Source organism: Cataglyphis hispanica, chromosome 8 (assembly GCF_021464435.1).
Source record: "Cataglyphis hispanica isolate Lineage 1 chromosome 8, ULB_Chis1_1.0, whole genome shotgun sequence".
Lineage (NCBI taxonomy): Eukaryota > Metazoa > Arthropoda > Insecta > Hymenoptera > Formicidae > Cataglyphis > Cataglyphis hispanica.
In genome coordinates this window covers 2,902,210-2,928,738 of record NC_065961.1, presented here as the reverse complement: position 1 = coordinate 2,928,738, position 26,529 = coordinate 2,902,210, and the positions used below count along the sequence as shown (strand labels likewise).

At 34.4% G+C, this 26,529-nt stretch overlaps 1 protein-coding gene across 7 annotated transcripts in view; it reads right to left on the bottom strand.

Moving 5' to 3' along the window:
- The window catches only part of LOC126851399 (insulin-like growth factor 2 mRNA-binding protein 1), an 83,380-nt gene that overhangs the window by 8,739 nt on the left and 48,112 nt on the right, over window positions 1-26,529 (bottom strand). For 2 of the 7 annotated variants that reach the window (XM_050595335.1, XM_050595336.1), the window contains exons 1-2: window positions 11,116-11,311; window positions 8,909-9,115 (exon numbers count right to left, since the gene is read on the bottom strand). The exons of the other annotated variants lie outside the window; for them this stretch is intronic. In XM_050595335.1, coding sequence (XP_050451292.1) covers window positions 8,909-8,934 — 26 coding nt within the window. In that variant the 5' untranslated portion in view covers window positions 8,935-9,115; window positions 11,116-11,311. Of the gene's footprint in view, window positions 1-8,908; window positions 9,116-11,115; window positions 11,312-26,529 lie in introns of those variants that run through there. 7 annotated transcript variants of the gene reach the window in all.

Genomic DNA, 26,529 nt, shown 5'->3' with positions numbered 1-26,529 from the left:
ATTTATCGGTCGTAGAATGTTAGATAAATTATTATTGTATACACAATTAAACGTGACAGCAGAATGTAATAAAACATATGTTGCAAACAACATACAGATTCAAGATAAAATTGTGTTTCCTCAAAAGATAATAAACGATTAGATATACAAAAATAAAGAAGAAGAAATTCAAAGTAAATTTGAGGTGTGTTTGTGTATATATATATATATATATATATATATATATATATATATATATATATGTATGTATATATATTCATCTGATGTTTTTGTGTTCAATTTATTTCGTAAAAAGTCTACAGAAAAGATGGGACGAAAAATGAGAAGTATCAAAATCAATTATACCTAACTATCAGAGATAAGGATACATATTCCAAAAGAACTATGAATTTTATTAAGCGACGATATATGGAAACGCGACAACTGGTGTTGTCGCACTATCTATGGATAAGATAGATAGGCAAGGTAATGGGGATTGTTAATATTGACATTGGCAGTTACATAGCTAACTAGAACTACTCACATCCTATTTCTACAGCGTGTATATTTATATTGCGGCCAACGCTGTATGCGTCAGTCAAGTTTTACAGATGTTTTTTTTTTTGTGACAAAACGCACAAAGAATTAATATTTCAGATAACCGACGTGGTCCACAACACTGGATATCAAATTAAGAATGTCATCGAGAACGCTTTCTGATAAAACAAAAGAAAAATATTGACAGAAATAACGAGAGGATAGTAACTCTCGGAGGACAGAAGAGAATCTCGAGTATCTCCCGCGCGTTTCATCAGAGAGAGATGAAAACTCGCGGATTACACATAAATCCGAATTTCAATATATCTTGCTTAGACACTGCGTTCTATCCCTTTACAAGCTCTGCTTTATCAAGAGAAAGTGTCCATTCTTCAAAGAAATTTCTCGTCGTTTAAAGTGATACTTAAAACACTCAAATTTTTATCGAAGGCATGCTACAACTGTTTGTTTACTGCCTATTTGAGATATAAATTGAAAGAATGAGAAAGAGAGAAAGAGCGCTCTCTCTCTTCTGAGAGCGTTCTATTCCTACATATAAATTAAGCTTATTAAAATTTTCTAAAATTGATAAAAATGAGAAGATTAAAAATAAATATAGGAATAAAAATTTCAATCTACAGTAATTGTCAAGAGCAAGGCGTCCCACCTTAAAATTATCGCCATTTTCTTTCAACGCGGCTTTCATGTCTTGAATCAACGTCCTCGCCCAAAGCGGATGTTTTCGCGATTCGCCGAGTGCGAAATTGTTATACAGGAGAATCTCAATATAAAGGTGGAAATTATGTAGAAGACTTCGGAGAGAGAGAGCAAAATGATAAAAATTAAATTACGTAACGCGATGTTAGAGAGGACCATAGAGAGGAAACATTATGAGCGGATAATTAAAAAATAATTATTAAACAGATTTATACTCGAGCTTATTATTCTTTTTTCACATATCTCTTACAGAAAGTATATGTAAAATTTGATAGATTAATTAATTTATATATTACATCACGTTATTATTAATATACATAAAAATGTATAAAAAATTGTTAATAATAAAAAATAATTTAATTTGAAATCTCATATAATAGTAAAAATTAAATATTAAATAAATTTAGAGAATAAACAAAGAGACATATTTTTTGTTTAAAATTATAATCAAGAAAATTTAAATATGATAAAAAAAATATGATAAAAATTGTGTTTTATTATCATCCTGTTTTTCAAAAACCGAAGCACTTCGATTTTCATATAGTTGTGTGCTAATTATTAATTTTTATCTAAAAGAACTCAAGTTTAATAAGAATGACGTGCTGTAAATCTGACTTTTAATTCTATAAAGCGGTGATAAAAATTATTCCAAATTATTTTTACACGAACGTAATGACGCAATATTGCGAAACTAATATATCGTCTCCATGTGCAATATCTAGAGAATTACACAAATTCAAATTAGGATAGAGAATATATCATTCGCAATTGTATATGAAATGATATTTAATTATTTCCATTTTATACTCCGATTTATTCACGATAATGGCAATTTATGGAAAAGAAAAAAAATGCCCGCTTTAATGTTGATTCTCATTATCAGTCGAATATTTTGATTATGGATTGTGACAAAAAAATTCATTAATGTAAACTAGATAAGCAATTTTTACTCATTAAAGAGAAAAATAATTTAGAAGCTATTACAATTCATATAATATATCAAATTTGTGCACATGCATTTCATGTAGAAATAAAAAAAAAACTAAAAATAAAGATGGAAAATTGAAAAAAGAAATTTCAAAGAGGAATTTAAGCGATAAGACGGCGGCGCCGACGAGACCATATCCGAAAGCAAAGGTTGCACAACGTTTGCGAATAATCGCGAACATCTAAGAGCGTCGTGTTACACTATGGGCTTCATTAGATATCGCGTCTTCGTTATCACTCCGTAATTATTATACATATTAATATACGCAGTAATTTAATTCACTCTTGTGTGTGGGACGAATAAGAAAAAAAAAAAAAAAAGAAAATATAACAATTCGAGGAAATGAGCTAAAAGAAAATATATACTGGACATAGCTAGCGATTTGTGGCATACGTGAATCAAAGAATGTATGAAAAGATATGGGAGCATTGTAGAGATAAAAATAGGTATTATATCTAAAGCATGTTTTGCAGACTCTCTTCCGCCAACTATAAGTGGAGTTCCTCTAAGTAGGGTTTAACATATTTTCATCTAGAAATACGCAGTTCGCGCGCTTGTATCATATATATATAGATTAGAAAAGAAAATAGATAAGAGTCGGAGGGGCAAGTAAAAAATAAGAGAAAGAGATAGCTTTTCTCTCTAGGAAATAATAATGTAATAGTATCTTGTGCCACGAGATAACGATTACAAAATGACAATACAAACGTCTATTACTTAACCAATCATTCGTTGACGGATAAGGCCTCTCATTGTTGACAGATCACAGTAACATAAAGCAATATCTACATTATACAAGAATCAGAAGAGAGCGAGTGATAAAATACGCCTAATCAATTCTCGTCGATTCTTCCCGGAAGGCATTACCTAGCATTTTATTATTCGATGCGCATTAGGATTTTCCCAAAATTGTCATCAACTGAAAATAGTTCGAAAAACACGTCACTCCGTATTTGCCGAAAGGAATTTGGCATTACGAGCGAGAATCATTCGTTGGCGTCGAAGACGATCGAGGAGAGATCCGGAGGTAGACGCGTCACGCGACCGTAGTGTCAGCGACCGACGTCATTTCGAATGCACCGGGCGATGACGGTGGGCGTATTTTATTGGAAACGATGACTCAGCGTTGGAATTATTAACGGATGGCCTCGTAGTGTCTTACGTTCATTCAGCGCGAACGACACGATACTCCAAGGGCTTCCTGCCACTTCTCGTCAGAGTTTATTCAAGTCTTCTCTTTATATTTATATGTGTATAAAAGAGATGAAAATGCAATCGTACATTCTACTTTCCGCTTTTATATATGTACATTCGAGAAAATTGACATTGCAATTAGAAAGATTAATAATAACGTATTTACGCTTTTTTAAGATTGAATGAATCTCTTATGTCACACATGTTATAGTAAAAAATTTATATTTTTTGCAGTAATAAATATTTTAATGTCATTATATATGTATTCTATCTTTATATAAAATGTTGCAAAAGAAAATTTGTATTATAAAATTTTCTTCGTGTATATTATTAACCTCTCCAATTTTCAAATCGAAAATGAAGCCATGCATAAAATAATTTTATTTTCTTTTCCATCTATTTTATTCTATTTTCGATTTATTTTTTTCACGTAAAATTATCACATTCTCTGTTGTATCAATCAAGTCACGAAATACCCTATATATATATACATATATATTTATACAATGTTTTTGGGGCTTGTCATCATGTAGTTACGATTTTTTTTACGCAGGAAGATTTTCTCCCATACGCTCGATTTTGAGGGAAGATATCGAATGCGCGACTATTTACATTCGATATCGTTGCATCGTAAATGTGATAATGGACAGAGAAAGATCGATATATACACATATACATATATATGGATGATACATATATCGAACGATAATGTCAAGTATAACGACCCGACTTCGTGTTCGATCGCGCGAAACGCCATTTCGACAAACCTCACTCTTTTTCTCTTTCTCTCTCTCTCGTTCTTTTTCGCCCTTGACGCTTTCTTTCTTTTGGAGAGCTTCCGTGAGAAAGTGGAGGATGACGATTCAGGCGTGTAATAGAGAGCAATTATCTATCTATATATACGAGAAAGCGAGATCGAATTCAATCTCTCGATTGAATTCATCGATGATATTTTCCTGAATTCTCAGTCTCGTTCTATCGCAAATCATCTCTTTTCGTGAGAAAAAAAAATAGAATTAACGAAACTACTACTAGTGATATATAGATTAATAATTCCTAATAATTTTCTGTATCATATTTTAACTATCGTGTAGTCATTATCTTATTTGTTGATTGTGCGTGCGATAAAAGCATGTTAATGTGATTAGCGAAGCTAAATTATATCGACTTATATAGTCGTCGCAAACAGTATTTATACCCGTAAATAAAAAATTATAGATCTCCAAAAGAGAGAGAAAAAGAGTGACAGGTGAGAGATCGGTAATTAAAAGTTATAATTAAAATAAATGTCACCAGCACTGTTTTAAAACTGTAATATTTTGTTGTAAAATGACAAAGAATTAAATATATTATACGCAGTTTTAATTAAATATATTATACGTAGTTATCCTGTTCTATAAATCAATTTTTCGCGAATAATTATTACATCCCGTTATATTTGAAATAGAGTCAGTTTTGCAGAACATGGGTGTTAAAAAACTACGAATTTATTTTTGTGCAACAAATATTTTATGTAATAAAATTTAATTTCATAAGTTTAAGGTTTCTGATGATTAGAAAATAATCAAAATTCGCGAAATCGATCGTTACGCTTATTCCGATAAAAAAGATATCACCGGAATCCTAGTTCGCAATCATATTACATATGCGGCGACTAGCCCCGATGTAGAAGACCGCTAAACGGTCTCGCCTTTATTTTTAACCCGGCCTCCAGAGAGCGGCGTGCCGTGCGAGAACAAAAGCACGCGCTTATTTGAGCTCAATAATATCGGAGCTGTCGCGAGTTCCGCGAGTCGAATTGAATTGGACCCAGTAGTCTCGTCGTTCGGTTCTGCTTGTGTGATCTAGTTTTTACATTCAAACTTTGGGACACCCGTCGTCCGATTCTTCCGCTGACTTTCCCTTCGTTCACGTAACGCGTAAACGTTTATGTTTCAGTTGATTAACATGTTTAAGGAAATAATTTCAGTAATTTTTATGAAGCGTGTGCGTGATTCTCTTTAAATTAATTAACAAAGACAATCGTTATATTTCATATCGAAACACGGGTGAGACATCACTCATTTTCTATTTATTTTCAAAATAAAAATTGTAAAATACACGATGGAAACCAATGCCGTATCTTCAAATGGTTTTATTCGAATCAAATTTTCAAAATATCCATTTGCAAAAATAGCTTGTTAAAACATTTTTGCTTTGACAAGTGAAAGAAAAACACGCGATACATTCGATAAAAAAAAACGATCAATTAACAATGCGAGATTGCACAAGGTACACGCCAATGTATGATGCATCACGTCCAGGGATCTTTCTCTTCGTGCTGGAAAAATTATCCTCCGGAGGATCACCCGAATAGAGATCATGTTAACGCGCGCTTTCAAACGAGCCGCAGCGGCTCTTCCCGAGAAAAGCATCGATTATATTACGAGATCATGTCGTGCCGCGCTGACGGTACGCCGATTATGTCACGGCGATTAGACGCGTATCAAAAACATGCGCGCATACCACCGGGGTGGTGTGTATCTCCCACCCTCTCCCCACCTCTGATGTTTACGATATTGCACTTATATTCGCGATAGTGAGGGCTGTTTTAAGAGCGCACACGCGTGCTAATTTATGTTGTTAAACGCGATATTAAATCCTCGAAATAACGTCAGTAAATTTTTATATTATATATTAATATTTTATATTATATATTAATATTATTTATTAATATAAATTTTTCCTATTAATTTCGACGAACAATATGACATTATCTAAATACTTGGAAAGATGCACCGTATGCACATTTCTGAATATCATTTGCGGCAATGCGATGACGATTTCCGGTGATTCATGGAAGCCAAGTGATAAAGAAAAAGAAAATGACGCGACGAATCAATGCCAAGAAGATGTATGTATCCTTGTCAATTTGTTCACCAAGCTATGCGGACCGCGTCGCGTCACGACGGTGACGTAATCATTACGAAAGATTCACTGCAGTCTTATCACAAGGATAATATTCACTGTGCACTTCGTGACGCGAAGTAGACACGAGGTAAGTTAACGACTTTCGAGTTGGCGACGCAAAACTCATGTAAGCAAATTATACAAACTTTCGACTAAGCTAACAAAATGTTAGTAAATAATACAACGTTAGTAAATAATACAATAAAGTTTTGTTTTGTTTTTAATTATTTGGAATGTTTTTTAATTCTCAACTTCCCGGATTCCAGAAAAATTCACAGCTCCTACACTTTTTTGAGTTCATATAACGTTTCACTTTATAAAATCGAAAAAATATATATGTACAAAATTTTTTCAGCTAATCTTCGCTGATTTTTCGCGGGCTTTCTTAAAATTCACATTGTACATTCATGGCTTGTGATCTTATTGATGAATTATCGGTAAACATTATACAGACAAGATATATCTTTCAGATATATCTCAGTTCATCTATTGCCAAAAAGAGAGATTAAGATAATCAGAAATTAATAGTAAGAATTATTTAGCAAAAAAGGTCTTTTAATAGCGTGTACGACTGCAATAATGCACATTACAACGCGGTCGCTAAATGTGCATTTGCACATTGCAAACATAATCTGCATCGGTTGGTTAGATATATGTATATCGAATGGCGTGATGATTATGCCGTTTCTCAATATGAGTTATGCTGAATCATCTAACGCAATAGAAATGACAGAGTCAGCGCCGTCAATAACTCGCGCAAGATTTTCGAATGACTTTTTCTTGTGCTAATTAGCTACAATAATCGTAATCGCATTGATTAAGAGATATCATAGTCCGCGGGTAAACACCGGTTCTTGTATACAATCTATAATCTATGATTTGTTATGAATAAAGTGCGGACTATGTAATGTATTAAATATAAAAATATAACACTATAAAGTTTATCTAGTACAAAATATAGATAAAAAAAAAAAAAATAAATAAAGAAGAAGAATTTTCGTGTGATGATTTATGTGTGTGCGACTTTATCGTATAAAGACTAAAATAAAACAAAAAATGTAAAACCACGCTTAAATAATTTCTAAAATGTTTATACTAATATGTTTGTGATCTTACTTAAATGTTATTATAAATATAATCTTACTTAAATATTTATAAAATTATCTTTCTTTGAACGATGCCATTCGCTTATGCCAAATCCATTGGCATCTCAATAAAAGCAACAAGTGTCTTACGAGATCATTCGTCAACGGAAAAGTTAGTGAAATGGCCAGTCAATATATGTCATCGAGTTCAAAGGATCGTTATATGTGTCATTGTACATGTTATGCGTAATAGTCCGGATTGCAATCCACGTATGCGCTTTATTTATTTCTCGATCTGTCAAATATAGGAGGCACATGGTTTATACATCAGCGTTATTTTCATTATTATGAATGAATAATTTCTCGTTAACTCATATTTTTCGAATAAATTGACATGTAAAACATCGCAATTTTAAAATATTCTCACGCAAAGCTCCTATTCTTTTACTGCACGCTTTTATATTAATATTTATAAAATTAATATTAATATTATATAAAATATTATTGCATTAAGCTACAGCCAATTATATATACTTGTTCTATTAAATAAAAAAAAATAATGTTTTTATTTAAATTAAAATAATTAAAATATAATTATTTAATTCGAATATAAAAATTTATTAAAAATATAAAAATTTCTCTTTTAATGATTTATATTAAATGAACATATAAATATAGAAATCACTCGTCTTTCTATCGATGCAATCCAATTTTCGTTCGCGAACAGAGTGATGAGTCGAAGTTGAGCGTGTGAATGGATAGTGGTTTATTTACGCGCGCGATTACGAGTTACGGTTACGGCGACCTAAATCCCGGATACGCCGAACAAACGCCGATATCTCAGGCGCTTCGCGAAGGAAGATAACGGCATCCAATGCATCGTCCATCGGTGAACGACGATACAGGCAAAAATTTTGCATAACTCTTTGCATGATATTATCGGGCGCGGTTACGCAATCTACGCGGTTTCCGGTCAGATTAAGAGCGCGGGACTGCGAGAAAGTGTAAAGAGTTTGTAGGATTGCTCGAATTAATATGTAAGGGAATATATGTGTGTCGGTGCATATAGGTAAGGACGACGCTCAGTGTAAATGTATCATTCGTGAAATCTTGTGTTTTATTTACGCATACGCATTTGCATTTACGTACTTTGATGCGATTCACCGAGAATGAAGTTCGACGAATTTCCCTATCAATGATTCGATGAGCAAATTTAATGTTCGCCGAGCTTTAGCTAGGTAAAAACTAATGGGAATTTTATAGAGAGAAGAGATATCAAATTTTTATCCTCAATACCCTCTATTTCTATATTTTATAACGCATTTTTCTTTTTTTTTTTTTTTAAATACGATAAACATGAAACGATCAGGACAAGCGAGACCACAGATCTCGCGATTTTTGTGATATTTATGTAGAAAATTATTAAAATCTTTAAATTTTTATAGTCGTGAAAACTTACGGTTTCGTCCACAACGGAAGACGCATCGAGACACTAACGAGAGATTCGCCGTCGTCGGCTTCTAACGGATGGTCGACTTCTACTGCGTCTCCGTGCTCGTTAGCGATGTGCACTCCAAAAAATGATTCTATCCTTGCGAACTTTGATGTTTCTCTCTCTTCTCTTCCACCCACTCATATACTCATGAGTCAATTCATAAACAAAAAGCTGTGCACCACGTGTTTCGCGCCGCGTTCCCGAGTATCCGAGGAAAGCTCGCGAAATTTTAATGCGAAAGTCAGGGTAGATCCGCGAGCATGAAAAATAACACGTAATGTCGCAGTGAGATGAAAAAAGTTTACGCGATGAGGACCAATTTATTGACCTTGACCTTTGTCAAATTAACTGACAAAGACAGCTTCTATTACGCATCATTTAAAAATAATAAGACTTTCTACGAGACTGCAAGAATTATTATATATATATAATAATTCTTGATATAATAAATATTGTAATTTTTCAAATATGAATGCAAATTATATATATATATATATATATATATATATATATATATATATATTAAATTTGCATTCATATTTGAAAAATTACAAATTAAAGTGGAGCAAAAAAATTGCAAGAAAAATCAAATAAAATAGAGAACAATATATATAATAAATACAATAAATAAATAAATAAATATGTACGCAGAGGGACAGGGAGAGTTAGTTTGTAAAATCATATTATTTTTTAAAATTAAAAAAAGATTCAGAGACAATTCGAATCTTAAAGCAAACCCTTAATTCTCTGTGATACATATTCTGAGTGATATATATCATCCACATAATATATTTCAGATCTCATTTATCTAAAATGCATAATTATTATCTTACAAGACTCTTGCATTTTTGCTCCAAAAATTTCAGATAATGAATATGCGCGATAAACATGCCAAGGTATGAGGTGTAAATCTAGAAGATCGGGTAAGTTTTATAAGAAAAAAGGGACGCTTTTTTTCTCGACTTCTTTTTGCAAATTATTTTTAATTCTTTGGGCGGCGCTCATGACGCGGGTTAATGACGCCGCGTGTTAATGACGTTGGCAACTACGAATGCGTCGACGAGACACAGTGAGTCAGAGAAACCGTTCTCTCTTTCTCTCTCTCTTCTCTTTCTCTCTCCCTCTTGGCACGAAATTGAACCTAAGTCTCGATCGGAGTCACGCGAGAGAACTCGTTGGAAGAATCTCGTAACGTATCGACTGTTCAATACACTTCGGGGATCCAAACCTGCATGCGTGTAATTTTCCAAGTATATTGTGCGTGTATACGGACAGATCGTTTGGTTAATTTATTGATCAATTAACGCATTAGAAATTGAAATTTTGATTAATTAATTACTTCTCTCTAATTCGTGCATTTTTAAAACGATGAGAAATGTCGCGATATGAAATTAACGTTGACTATTTTAATATTAATTGATCGATTAAGATTGACTGATAATGACCTTAAACTGTTAAATTTTTACATAAAAAGCGAAATTAGTTCGCGCTCAATTTGCATACAATGTTTGTAATTCGAAAGTCTCTGTATAGATTAACGTTCACAATTTTTTTACAGAAACGGAAATTCATATTCGATGTATCGCAAATATTGAAATATTTTTATATGCGGGAAATTGAAACGAGAGATACTCGATTCGTTATTCAATAAGCCGCGTTTAATTAATGTTTAATTAACAAATCGCCGCATTCATAACAAAAAATTTGTACTTTTACTTCACCCCTAACGGATTATAGAATTTTCAAAAAGAAATTTCAACATACGCGCCACTTAGGCATGAAGTTAGTCCGCGTGCAAAGATCTTCCGTGGATCCCGCGAGAGTCTCTTCCGCGAACTGTACTCCGCGGAAAACTACAAACACGCGCGCGCGATCGACGATCGCGTGAAAACGCGGAAATTGCGTCGGCGCCACGTCGCTCGTCGATGTGGAAAAACGCGTCGTTCGGAGAAGAAGGAGGGAGAGAGAGATAAAAAGAGAGAGAGAGAGAGAGAGAGAAAGAGAGACTAATTTTCCCTCCTCTCTTTTCCACGCCTCGCTCCACATTCCGGGCTCTCGCGTGCATATTCTTATCACGATTACGTATTACCACGTGCTGCGCGAATAGCACAAACACACAGACACACACACACACACACACACACACACACACACTTCTGCCAAAAACCTACCACCTGATCTAGCGGCGCCGATCCTCTCGATCGCGTTCGGCTTTCTCCTGTCTCGATTAGGCAGTCCACGATGACGACCGCGTCGCGAAGTCGAAACGTAATCGAGCGCGCGCACGTTCGTTCGTTGTCGCGCGATACTCCGTATCACGCTGAAAAAAACTGCACACTGTCTCGCGTCTCGCCGCGTACTGCGGCCATCCGAACGACCGGTCGACTGGAGCGCCTCGTCTCGGCCGCCCGTGTACGAAAACACCCGAGCCGCCGCCGCCGCTGTCAGCGGCAGCGGCGGCGGCACGTTTATACGTTGAGATATGAAAAAAGATAAGAGAACGCGCACGCGCGCGTGGCGCACACGGGCGCCAACATGAATTTCTTACAGGGACGCAGGCGTATCTTTGCATCTCTTCGTGATCTCATGTCGAGATGTCAAAAATATGTGTATCTCATTAAATGTATAATAGATAATTTGTCGCAAAGACATTTAATATATATAATAAAATATAAAAACAATATACATTTATTAAGAATTAAGAGAATTTAATAAAGCTCTGATATATATGAAAATACAAATTTAAATTTAGGGTTAATAACAGTATTGTATTACATTCAATATTTATATTATATAAATATTAAATAATAAATAAGTATTAAATTATATTAAAAATACATGTATTATATATATACATATAATATCATGCGAACAGTAATTTTTTTATGTACAGCAGGAAGTTTTCTATTCATTGCATTTTGTTTAATATTAACGACAATATTATATCACAAAATTTTTGTTTGTGATGTCACACGGGTAGCATTAAAGTAATGTGTATTTTTAGTGAATAAAATACATCACAGTTGCGCATGTTGGACTTAATCGATTTTCGACACTGTGTGTTGCGTTTTATTCTTTCTTTATTGAGAATTAACTTGAATTTGCGATTAATTTTAAGTTGATGCTTTTTAATAGAACTTTTCTCCTCTCTTTTTGAGGATATACACCAAAAATTATTCCCTCCCTTGCATTTGATAAGATTTTATTTTGATAAGGAGTTTGATAAGATCTTCTTTTTCGAATATTTATTATATATTGTACAACAATCAGATTTAATTAAAAGGCTTAAAACTTGCGACATAGCAAATACGACGAGTTAATATCTCGTTTTCGATTATTTCGACGACCGACAGCCAGACTCGACTCGCGTTGTTTGTCTTCGGTTAAAGACGAAGAAGTTGTCATTATGCTCACATTTTACTCTCGTAAAAGCACTCGAACAATCTCGACATTCCTGAATGACGGCGAGAGATTTTCGAGAAACCTCGAGAGAGAGTTTAAATTGCCGCCGAAAAGATGCCGCCGTATTTGTTCCAAACATTCTTCTTTTTTCTTTTTTCACAAAAAAAAGTTTCTCCGCAAATATTCGTTTCCATTCGCAAGCGAACTTACGGTAATAGTTTATTATCAGTTTATACAAAATATTTCTCGTAACTTTTTGCACATTTACGATAGTGATTACCATTCGAATTTAATCGATTACATTTTGTGTAATGAAATAAAATTTATATTTTTTTAATAGAATATGTCCCTCTCTCTCTTTTTGAATACTTAAATAAAAAATATCCCAATAAAAAGTTCGTTAACTATTTTTGCATTTTATTCCAGTATGTTTTTCAGTATTACAATTTTTATTGTCCCCCGATACTTTGATTCCGCGTCGATTGCCCAAAAATACGTGACGAGAAGGAAAACGAGTTGCGTTACATCGAGAATGCGATTTCGCTATCGTGTATAATTACAAGCATTCGCGTGACTAATTAATATCGAGGTTGGAGGATTGACGCGTGTCGATGCGTCGCCGATAAGAGGCGTGTTTTCGCGGACCGGAATGCCTTCTTTTTTTTTTTGCGAACAAGAAAACATTAAAAATCGGCAGCGTGCGCGAGAAAGCAATGCACCTTACGCGACGTTGTAACAGCTGTTAGTGGCAGCTGCCACGTGGCAGCGGCACGCACCACCCATGATCGCGGAAATTCTCCGCGAATTATTTACGATCGATATGCGACCCAGACCGCGTATCATTTTTTTATCTACGCCTCGATACTTTTCATACGATGTGTTCTTAACTCGAAATCAAAGAGCGAATTAAGATGCGAGCACATTTTACTTCTCAATTAAATTCCGCAAAGATTTAGAAAAAAATTTTTTAAATAAATAAACTTTTGAAAAATTTAAATTTAATCGTATTTTCCTCAAACAAAATTTATTCTTATATCGATCGAAACACAAATGAAAGCAGCATTTATTTACGATCAATTATGAATCATAAAATAGTATCAGCTTGAAACGATCATAGTAATAGTGTACCAAAATTACTATTTCACTAAATTATAGATCCTATGAAAAAAGGGACCGGGTCACCTGCTGTACAAAATTGATCGTCTCGATCTATCGATCACATGCGTATCGCTGATATATATTTGCACGTCTTCGCAAAGAGGCGATCGTTCAATTTGCTTTACAGCGAATCTAAATCTAAATAATAAATATTTATAGTTTTCCTCGCAGCTGGTGAACACGGCTTTATTAGTGAGTTATTAAGATATCGCGATGCTAATTTCGCGTACGTTTCGTCATCGGATTAATGCTCGCGTGAGATGAGCAAAAACACGCGAGATAATGCGTCGCATAAAAACGCGTAATTCGCGAGCACATCCGGGTGCCAGCAGGTGAAACTGCGATATCGCCCAACGAAACTCATGATACCCCTAATTTCTCCGATGGTCGCATTATATATATATTTATATACATATAACATAAAGAGGATGCGCGCACAGACTTTCACGCGTTACTTTAGAAACATCAAGTACACATTCTTTTCGATCAGATATCGCAGCTGCATTAATATTGTGTATAGCTACTATATTAATTATACACATTATTGCTGAATTAAAAATTCCTCACTCCAGATATATATTTATAAGTATAATATTTATCAAACGCATTAAGCGTGGATAAAATATTTTATGTAATAACATATGTAAAACAAGTCATATCATTCGCAAGGAGAGAGAAATTTGTATTACATATATATAATTATGTGTTTCATGAGACTTATCAGAATGAAATTAATTAATGTTTATTTTCTTAAAGCATATACATACAATCTTGCACAAAAATAAGTACTGCGTTATTTACTTACGGATTTTATCTTATAGATTTATGAATATTATGAATTATATTTTTATATTTTAGTTTAATTTTTATATAATAAATTAAATTACAATTAATTTATCATAATTACCCCTCCATGTTAATAACTCTAAATAATCAATATTAATAATTTCACCGCGGTTTTCTCCTGAATTCAAACCGGAGAAAAGTCGACGTCGAATTTGTCACAGAATTGTGCATCGTTGAAATTCCATCAGAACCTTACGCAACTACCAGCACCCTCTTCGTCTCCGGAGGGTCCCGGCGACAATAGAGAATCGAAGTCGGAGAGGATGAAGAAGGGGAGGAAGCAGAGTCAAAAGGGAAAGTAGATGTCGGGAGAGAAAATGGAAGATTCAAGAGAGAGAGAGAGAGAGAGAGAGAAAGGGACAAGGAGATTGCACAACGTGGAAAGGCAGCGTCGGTCCTGAGCCCAATTAGCAATTTAAGGCAATAAGCGAGCGCACTCCCTCGCATCCCATCGGCGTTATTTCCAGAAGGGAGAAAGACCGACTCTATCCTTCGCATAAACATCGCGCGGAATAACGCGAGCTGCATACATTGCGAGACGGGACGGGCAGCATCCTTCCGCCCCTTTTCTTTCTCTTTTCCCTTTTCCCTATCTTCCCTTTGTCCCCTATGTAACGACATCCCCCTGTCGCCGAATATTTCGCGATCGTTCTTTTAAATTCGATCGTGCCGAAGACTCGCTATCATCCGCCAAAGGAAGTTTGAAAAACGCGAAATATGGTAATTGCGCAACTGTATACGCATGTCTCATTTTTTTATCTTTTGTTTATTTCGATCGTTTCTCGAATTATACTCTTTACGCGCACACGTGTCATTATATTTTATATTAAAAATTGCAATTTTAATATTTTAATTTGAGAATTTAATTTAAAATTTCAATTTTAATATTAATTAAATTAACACAATCCCCTTGGATATGTGCATGGCTTTTTAATATAAATTTGCGAAAAAATTTGAAAAATTTGAAAAAAAATTTAAACGATAAAATGAAATTATATATAAATTTAATTTTTAGATTCGAATTCAATTTTTAGATGTGACGCAGAGGTGGAAGATCGCAATTAGCGAAGGCTTTCGTATCTTTAAGCGATCCGCATTCTACGGATGCAGACAAACGCAAAGTGCATGCATTCTTAACTCTTCCCAGAATGAGAGGGAAGAGCGTCGGTATACGTACGATGGGCGATAAATAAAGGAGAAGGGTGAGAGTTTACGGGGCAATGCCGCGAAGGGCTGCCTCTCTTTCTCGAAATGTACGAATTATGCATTATGCTGAAGGGAACACAGAATTCGAATTGACGTAAGTGCAGAGGAATGGAAAAGAGAGAAGACCGACGTTGTGACAGAAGACAAAAATTTTGCTAAAATAAGATAATCCTGTTTAAAAATCACTCTTTTATATATTTTAGAACACTGATTAATTTTTTCATTACTTTCTTTTCTGCAAAATATAAGGCATTCGAATAATTATGTACTTAAACTTTTTTATGATTAATACCAAAATTTAATTAAATTATATATAACAGGAACTGAACAAATTGCATTGCTGTAAGTGTACATGTATTCGAAATCAATGAACAATTTTTTGTATTGATTTATAGTTACATTAAGATATAAAAGGATACTAAAAAGGTCCTAAAGGACACTAAAATATAAAGCAATTTTATGTTATTACAAATGTATTACAAATAAAATAATTATATGTACATATATAATTTTTATTTAGTTGTTATATAAAATATATTTTTCATATCTTAATATAATTAAAATAATAAATTTCAATATTATTAATTAAAAAAAAATGCTTTTATTGATTTTGATTCTTCGTATGTGTATGTGTATATGTGTATAAATGCATACGTAAAAATATACTATAAAAAGTTATGCAATTGCGTGCGGATTTTTGTTGATCAAGATATTATTATTATATGCACACACGTGCGTGTATTGACTCACATATATTAATAACTTTTTCTCCACGAGAAAATCGCGATAAAATTTGCACACGTGATCACACTCAAGAATAAGGTATCAGAACGGTCTTTCTTATTGCTAAGCAATTCAACAACGAGCAAATTGACCGCGTTTCATGATGTTTTCGATGAGAAATCTTTCGCGGCCGCGCCTTATCGGGCATTGTCACCGCGCCAAGCTCATGGGAGGTCCTTCTAGTGCTAGTGTTTCGTTCTCCGAGCACGTGTTATACACGGAAACGTCTCTGGTGGTCGTTTACCACGCATTGATTTCACTATGCGAATCGTCTCGACATCAGACACGCTTAGTGTCGCATAACACATAAGAGAAAGAACAACTGAGAAAAATTGATAACAACATCCCGAATATTTATGACTATCACCTTCAAAATTTTTCAAACATTCAAAAGTTGTTTTCCTTTTCTTATTCTTTTTTTCTATTTTTATTCTTATTTTATTTTATCTTTATTATTGTTTTTTGCTATTTTCTGAAATAATCAAAAGTTAAAAAAAAAAATCTCTTATAATTAACAATTTATTATAATTATAATTTTTAGAATTTGTGAGAAAATACATAGAAGTAATAGAAAGTGAATTTTACCTGATCCCTAATTTTTTTATTTCACTTCAGTATTAAATTTAAGATCTAATTATATTTTGTTTTATCGATAGATTGTATCGCTCCGATTTCAAATAATATCGAATCGTGAAAAGTTTCCCTGACGTAAATGTGACGAAAATCGTAACACGTTTGCACGAAAAAATTCCGCAACCCCGCGGATTAGTGTGACACTCGAGTCCGACTCGATTCCCGCGCGAAAGAAACAAGTACTCTCCAGTTCCCTTCGAAGGATTTACGAGGGGGCCCCGGAAGCGATCTCGCGAAGGTGCTACGAAGGAAAAGGGAATAAAGATCGATGGTGGTTGCAGCAGCAATAGTAGCTGTGGTAGCGACACTGAGGGTAGGAAAATAAAGCGGGTTCGGTGGGGGAGGAGAAGTAAAGAGAAGCGAGACGCGTGGGCGGTGGACGGGGGATACTGGTCGAAGCTGGGTGGTAAATGGCACGGGCCGCGACGGGGTGAGATCCGCGAGGAGGAGAAAGAGATGGAGGTGGGTAACCTTGACCCGGGGATGAACGACCCTACATCCCTGAGCGCGCGTGGCGAGCCCTCTCTCTTTTTTTCTCTCTCTCTCTCTCTCTCTCTCTCGTAGCTCTTCTAGGTGATCCTCCCTCGTGAGCCCTCTCCCTACTCCTTTTTCCAGCCGCCGTGGCGACGACTCCGCCGGGATCCGTTTCTCCTTTTCCACCCCTTCTCCGTTGACCCTCTCCTCGTTGACCCCACCATCGCCTCCCGTTTCCGTTCCTCGCCCTTTGACCATCACCATCTCCCTATCGCCCTCCTCCTCCTCCTCCTCAACCACGTCTCATCCGCCTATAGCGATGCCCTTTCTCTTTCGTATTCTCATAGCTGCTCATCCACCCTTCTTCCCTTCCTCTCACTCTCCCTTTCCACTCTCTTGACGCACTCTCGCTCTCTGCGCAAACTTATCACGAGGAGGGCAACCCGGGCTGCCTTCGAGTCTTCTCGCTCGCCCGCACGGTTTCGCGGCTCTTTCTTTCCTCGTCCTTTAACGGGGCGTCGAAGGGGATGACGAGGCGGCCGGGATGATAGTGAGAGCGAAATTTCAAGGCCGTCGTATAAGCCCGGGAATCGAGCGTGCTGGATTCGTTATTCCGGCCGGGTCGCGTTCTGATTTTTTTTTATTCCCGTAGTTGCGTGTGTATCGATTTTTATTTTACAAAATATTCTCATGTTTTATAACGATTTTTAAGTTCTTGATTTTCCAAATCAAATTAAATTTTTTCGAATAATTTTACGCGTCATTACGCATAATTAAAGGAAAGATGATCTGTGAAGTAAAATTGTCATGCGAGATAAAAAAAGGAACCATCAAAGTTCGGTAGATTAGATTAATTAAAATATGCATAATTTCCTATTTACCTGAAAATATTTTCTCCAAATTAAAAATTATTTTAAATTGATTATTTAATTTATTGTCTGAAAATCTATTATCTCCGAAATAATCGATAGTATTTCATTCATCACCCTGTATATACGTTAGCAAACATAATTTATTTGATAGATAAAAATAAATTGTAATAATATATGTATATATAGCTTAAAGATTGAGATTATAGTTTTTGTTATTTGTACTTTTTAAAACAAAGATTTTTGTCCGATCAATAATGTGAACAATTACGTTGCATACTATAATAAAAGCCTTAACAATAGACTTAATCTCGCATCCTATGAGGGGATAAAACGATCGCGTGAATACACAATTCCTAGGGCTCGAAACGATCATCATTGCGATTATAATGCACGCTCCATTTCGCAACCGCAGAATTAATCTCGAAATTGATTTCCTGACCGTAAAGACGAGCCGGTGGACAACGGTTTCGTCGTCATCGGCGTAACCACGTAGGTGACTTTTGTCTCTGGATAGACGCTTCTAAAAGCTCCAACATTTGCGTGGCGATGCATTAGACGGCCTCGCACGAAATTCGCGATCGTCCTGTTTGACCTAGCGCTATATCTTAAAAAAGGCGGCACGCGCGTGCGACAGGTGGGAAGCGGCGGCATCCTAGGACGCGGCTAGTCCTGAAACGACGCGACCGAGACGTACATTTCGGGATCGATTAATGAATTCGCATCCCGTTTCTTAGCTCATTCCCGGAATAGAGCTCTTCGCAGCTGGCAGTCTCGCATCGCGCTCGCTGTAATGAGCGGCGCTATAATGAGCTTTAATATAAAATATAATATCTTATTTTGTTAGATATATTTGTTAGATATATTTGTAATTAATATGTTTGATAATTATATGACCTCTGCATGAAAGCGACATTAATTTTTATCAAAATATAAAATTACATATTATGATATATTTATTGTAATATAGAAAGTGATTTATATAACTTTTTAATCAAAATAATAAAAAAAAAATCAAGCAATTATTATAAATATTAATAGAAAATTCATCTAACAAAATAGGAATTTTTTCCTTTAGATAGCTCTTATCACACTGTGCATTTGCGCGCGTAGTCACTTAGTTTTTGCGTATCTATCTCTCTCTTTTGCCACATGAAACAATGAGACAATAAGTTTAAAAAATCAAAGATATAAATGACATTTTTAAGATATTAAATGTTATTTTAAAAAATCCTCTGTAATAGTATCAAGTAAAAGCGAATAAAAAATTTACTGTATCATCTAACTTTGTCTACGTTTCAATCATATTATTTATAAATTATTCATAAATACTTATCCACTTCCTGACTAAACGAAAAAAGTTGTACCATCATTTCTATTAAGCATTCGATCACCTGACGCTCTCTCATTATAAAGATTGTAATCATCAAAAGATATGCTCACCTGCAACAGAAAAAAATATAAATCATAAATTTCTATCCACAAAAACTTTTATATAATAATAATTTATGCATTATTTTATATAAAATTAAAATTTATATAATAACAATATATAAAACAATATATAAAACAAATCATCGAAAATTCGATGAAAATAACATTTTAAATGTATCTCCAATTATTTAAGTCTCCATTATTGATTGCAATACTTATAGAGAATTAAAATCTGCGAATCAAATAGTTGTTTAACCATTATTGATTTATATGCAGAATTTGATACTGCGCATCTATTAAAAACTCAATACACATTCCGTGCTTTCGAAATTAATATATCAAAGTCATTATCTATTAATTCAACATGTATAATTAAATCATTACACTAGATTTGCATTCGTTATTTATCGTATGACATTTCTATTTATCATTTCTCTTAACGTGATATAATTCTCAGATTAAATCGTACAATGTTTACATTACATTAATAGATAATATTCTCATATTATGTATTGCTGCACACAATGTATCGCGTGCAAACTTTAGAATTTAAATAAACATAATTTTATATAAAAAAAAATTTAATTTAAACAATTTCCTAATTAATCATGAAATATATATGCAATCGCGATATTTTTCCAAATGATTTTCCAAATTGAAGGAGAAACATTTAAGCAAATTCTTCAAAAATTCAAAATCAATATTTTTGCATTGTCACACACAATCTTTCTCCTCTCAACGCAACTGCGAGATTTCTCTCTCCGAGAACTCTCGAGCCGGCGTACATCTTTTGGTCTCATCGCGCTTTAAGATGCGCCGATTCGGAGGCACGCATCGGCCGTCGTCGAATCCGCCAGGGTGGTTCTCGCCAGGGAAACGACCGAACGCGGATCGATTTGGCGAGACTCGGAAAGTTCTCCTACCGCCTAAAGTGATTGCACACACAGCAGTCGGCCGATTCGCGCCTACGAAAATTGACGGCGCGCGCGCTGATAACGAAGATGGGCCCGTCATTTCGCGTGCCATTCCGTTCGCGTCCGCTTTCGCGGCTATTTTCGGGACCCGACCACCGTCAAGCTATCGCTCGCGCCATCGATCGAGCATTCCACCTCGCCAATCTTTCATTAATCAGTTTTCATCTCAAAATTATGTACATATAGAACGATTGATGGACGGATGAAGTGAAGATTCGCTTAATTTATCGAAGTAAAACTGCTCCTTTTGCTATTGTCAAAAACTATATTTTAACGTCATTATTTTGCAGATTATTGCACGGGAAAAACTGTAAATATAATTTACGTATCCTTAATAAATATTTAATCTAATTAAATAAAAATTTTATCACATTAAGGCGATAAATATTATAAAAATATATATAAAAATAACAGAAAAGTTAAAGATTGATAAAAATATGATATATTGATAATAATGAATATATTAATATGAATAAAGATAAAAACGATGAGAAAAGAAAGAAACAAAATAAATTCTCGCCTATTTTCATTGGCAAAAGAAGAATCAAGGGGTTAATTTTCACATATTTGAAACAGGGTTGACATACATATTTACCAACGAGATAATCGATGAGACTCGATCGAAGTAATAACCGGGTGACTATTTTAAAATTATCAAAAAAACTATTATTTTTTTCTTTCAACATTAATCAAGAATTGATAAACGAACTAACTTGTTTAAGATCTCAAGTATTAATTATTTTTACCAGTCAAATTACGTACCGATTATCCAATAAAAATAAAAATTCTTGCTCATCGACGGATTTTTCTTTATATTCGGGTTTAACTTAAATTTAGGCATGTACGATTTAATGGAATCAGGTCTCTAAAAATCTACGTCACAAATGAACATGTCGATCGACCAGTGCGAGAATCCTTTTATATCGCGGGTCAAGCGACATCGCTAAAGATATCGACGTATATATTTGACAATTTTGCGGTTTTCACCAAGCTCGGCGTTTTTCGATTTTGCCCCGCCTAAATGGTGACGGCCGATGGCACAGATACGGAATCTGGCACGAGCGGGTTAATAATGAACCGGGAACGTTATCGGAAATATCGCAAGTATTTTACGCGACAGGATTTCTGTGACACGAAGAGAGATGCTCTCGACGAAAATTTATTGCAATCCGCTCTACATATGATTGAGAATGTACATATGATCGCGACTTTTTTTTATATATAAAATCCCATAGTGAGGATCTAAAAGGAAAAATCCAGAAAAGTATTTCATTAAAGCGAGAATAATTTAGAAAAATTCTCTACGTATCACACATAAGCGTGGTCTCGAGTTTGTTGATATTTTGACATCAGATACATAGGTATAGAAAAATAAAACTTTGCTATCACGATAAGAAATTGTCACAACTATTACCTATTTTATTTAAAAATAAAACAAAGTTCGGTTACTTTCCGAATTTATTATTAACACAAATATATATATATATATATATATATATATATATATATATATATATATATATATATATTTTAATAAAAAGTAAAACTATTTTCATTAAATAAGATTTCTTGGCAAGTTTGGAAAGATTGCCATGTGAGATTCGTCTCTCCAGGCAATCAGCGCTAAATTGTCTCTGGAAAAGATGACATCTACCACAAGAGCAAATCCGCAACTTTCTTGTCATCTGACTAGCGCAACTCATCTAACTAATAATCCTATCCGGAATATTTAACGAAGCTAAGAGACGATCGTCGAAATTTTTCCGCAGACTTTAAGTCGAGATAGGAGGGTCACGTTTCGCAGTAGATGACCATCGGTATCAACCGTGGCTTTAGTCGAAATGAAAGGAGGGCGAAAGCAAGGAAGCAAGGACGAATGTATACATAGTGTCGGTCGATGAGAAAAACCAACAGAATAAAAGAAAGCATATATGCGTGTATAAGAGAAAGAGAGAAAGAAAAATATGATAATTATAAATTCTTTTAATTACTAAAATAATTTTTCTATTAATTATTAAAAAAATTGACAACAATTATAAAAATGGCAAAATATAAAAATATATATAAAAAAATGATTATGAAAATATAATTAAGAAAAAAAAAAAAATATGCTAAAATATAACCAGGAAAATAAACTCGTATATCTGCAGTGTACATAGAATAATAAATAAAATAGTAATAAATAAAAAAAAATTCTAACAAATATATATAATAAATTGATTATAAAATTGGGATCAAACCATAAATTTTACGCGGTTGTATTTTGTATATATTCTGTAAAATTAATACACTCAAAAGAAATATTATCGGTAATAAATTCGGAATTTGCGCAACAAAAATCAACAATAAATTAATATTTAATTGTGTCATATAATCAAGAGCTTCTAAATTTGATTTTCAGTGATATGATGCTAGGTTAATGGAAATGACATATGTACACTCATAAAACGATCCTAGAGCACTTAAATTTAAATGTAGAAATAATGATGATGATAAAAATAATTAATCAATAAAGAGTGTATACGGGGGAGGGGGGGGGGAGTGAAAGACGTTGTGAAAAATGACAAAGAGGATGCGAGAAAGAGAAAGTGCGCGTATCATTTCCCTTGCGTCCTCTCCGTCTCCTCCTCCACCATCTCATCCTTCTCCTGCTCCTCTTCTCCTACCCTTCATATTCGCGTCCCTACCTTCCCACAGGCGGAAAGTAATCAATACTTTGGGAAGCGGTGCGTGGGCGAAGCACACACGCCTGTAGATCGCGGCATCGCCGGTGTACTTTGCGCAAATTTAACCACACGGCTCCTCTTTCGAGGATTCGTACTTGAAAGAGAGTACCGCCCTAACCCTTCGCATAAGTCGGCGAAAGGAGAGATCTTCAAAATTCGTCCGTGTCGTCGTCGTCGTCGAGAAAGCACGTGGCAAAATAAGCCGTGGTTGGTATTCGCGAACGCGGGAAAAAACCAGAAGAAAGAAAATTCACTTTTGCACAACACAGTCTCTTTTTAATAAAAAATATTTAAAAAATATTCTTCTAAAATACATTTTTATAGAGAGATGATATAATACTCTTGTTCAGTTAATTTTTTGTCACATTTTGATTTTTATCGTATTTTTTCCTTTATATAGCCTCTGATGTAATTTAATCTCTAAAACCAGTTTTCTCTAATTTTGTCAATGTCAGGAAAGATTAAAGACGCGCCCTATCGATTATAATATATTCTTTCATTTGATATTGAACCGAAAGCAGATCAAGCATTATCCATTAGCATTAAAAATATACATTAAAACAGGTATAATAAATTCGCAAAAAACTTTTGAAGGCGCTCCCGCGTATAAAGAGTTGAAAGTACGAGTGATTCGCGATTCATAAGATTCGCTTTGAGAAAAATTGCATATTTAAAGTGAATCTTGTGAATTACAGATTGGTTTCACTTTCGCTTTGAATGTTTCCCTCGTATTTCTCTTAAAATCTCTGCTCAATATTCGTGTTAATTTTAATATATTGACGCCCATTAATATTAATAATAATATTTTGAATATAAATAATATTAATTATCTAAACTTTATATACAATTTGAAACTTAATCTATACGCTAATAATTTTGTTCCTGTCATATACGTTATATTATTAAATTTTACTGTTTATTGTTAAATTTTGTTAAAATACACAAATGTCGATTGAGAAGACAAAATTAAAAAAAAAATCCACTATATGAATCGCTCACTCATCCTCTTTTGATCAAAAATATATACCGTCACCCGTCGTTTATCGTTCATGCAGGTAATCCCGGCTGCGGTGCGTGCCTTAAGAACGCCAGGAAGCGGCTGTCCCACTGCGGCGGCGTCGATTCTAGTTTTAATCGAATTTAGGCGGCTGTTTAACCGCACGCGATAAAAAAAAATAGAATAAAATAAATGGCGACGAAAGAGACGTTGCGGACGCGGCGGGGAAATCGGCAGGGAATTAATTAAATGCAACGCGCCCCGTTCCCGTTACCGTCGCACGTTGCATTCATCTCGCGATGGAAAAAGAGAAAGAAAATAAAAGAGAGGCAAGAGGGGAGGAAACGAAAAGTGCAACGAGGTACTCGCATTTTACTCGCGAGTGCGAGAATGCGTCGCCGCCGCTCCCGCGTGACAAAGGCTTAAGTTCCCGGTCGCATACAATGCTCGAGACAGCGTCGTCTCCAGATTATGAAATTTAATTAAAATTTTGTTAGAACCCGCGCCGAGTTCTCCACCTCCCCCTCTCTCCAAAAAATATCTCTGATCATACTCGTTTTCCTTTTTTTTTTTTTTTTCCCTTTCGATCTCGCGTTTCGCGTCTCTCTGTTTTTCTCGCTTCGTTTAGATCATTTCCGCCCGGGGTTTTATATGCGCGATGCATCTCGAGAATATAAATGCAGCGCGAATATATGAACACCGCGGGAGTTATTAATTATCAAGCTGCATCGCTAGTGCGATAATTGTTCGCGTAATGTGAGATTTATACTAAGAGATTTAGCAACTCGATAATCTTGGTGGAAATTTTTTTTTTTTTTAAATTGCACATTAAAATTTGCGATTATTTAATGCTTCACGAATATTTGTAAATAATATTTCAAAAAAGTATTTAGAATAAAATATAAAAAAGACATAATCCGTCAACCTCTCTCACATGATAAAAATTTTCATTTTCATTAGAAAAAGAAATAAATAAAAGAAAATAGTCAACATAAAACATCCCATATATTAATTCCTAATCAAAATAATAAATTGACAAATACTTTTTACGATATTAATAAAATGGGAACCAAATTTTAACGAGTAGAGGACAAAGGAAGAAACAAAAAATATAAGAAATTTCGAAGCATTTTTAAAGTGCCCGAATCTTTCCTGCATTCGAATTTTCTCTTTCATTTTATTTGTAGTCCTTCTTTGACCCGACGTCGCGGACTCGTACGGGCTCGACGGAAAGCTCAAAGTGGGACGAGGCTGTTGAATAAATAATAGCCTTCGGCCTGGCTCGATCGCGAAAACCAGATACGTGCCTTTTTACGTAAGCTCGCGTGACCTCGGTTAGTTCATGACCGACCGGAAAGACCCCCCTTTGTACGTTTACAAGCCATTACACGTGGTCGTTGGAAAGAAAGGAAAAGGTGCGATAATCAGAACGCAATTATACGATAATTTAATTAATTTTTTAAAATATCGTGATACGGGCGAAGATAAAGAAGAGGTTGAAATCATAGAGATTACTTTTGTTCTCACTCGTTTCATACTACGCAACTTTATTCTTCCTATTATTCCTGATTCTTCTAAAGATTCTCTCGAAATTATGGGCAAATACAGGATTAGCGATGTAGAGAAATGAATCTCTTAAAGAGCGATAGATAAATTTATTTTTCGTCAGGGAATCAAAATGTCATTATTCAATAAATACAAGTTTCTCTTATGTAAATTATTTTTTTCATAGAAAATAATATCTTTTATATCAGTATATATAATACGTTTATACAGTACGTTTTAAATTCGTTTATATCTCGTCCGCACAATTTATTTCTTATGCTTGCACGTTTAAATGTCTACAAATCACAATAATAAATTTGTATAAATTTACTTGAGTTATAATTTCAACAATTAAAATATAAACATAAAAATAATTTCTTATATTTTTATTTATAAGTATGTGCAAGAGATTCTAAAAATATACAAAACTAAAATTTATAATTTATATGTGCGATTACATTGGACTAGTAAGACTATATTATTTATTTTCTCAATGTCCCAAAAAAAAAATTATAAACTGTAATTGCAGACTATAATT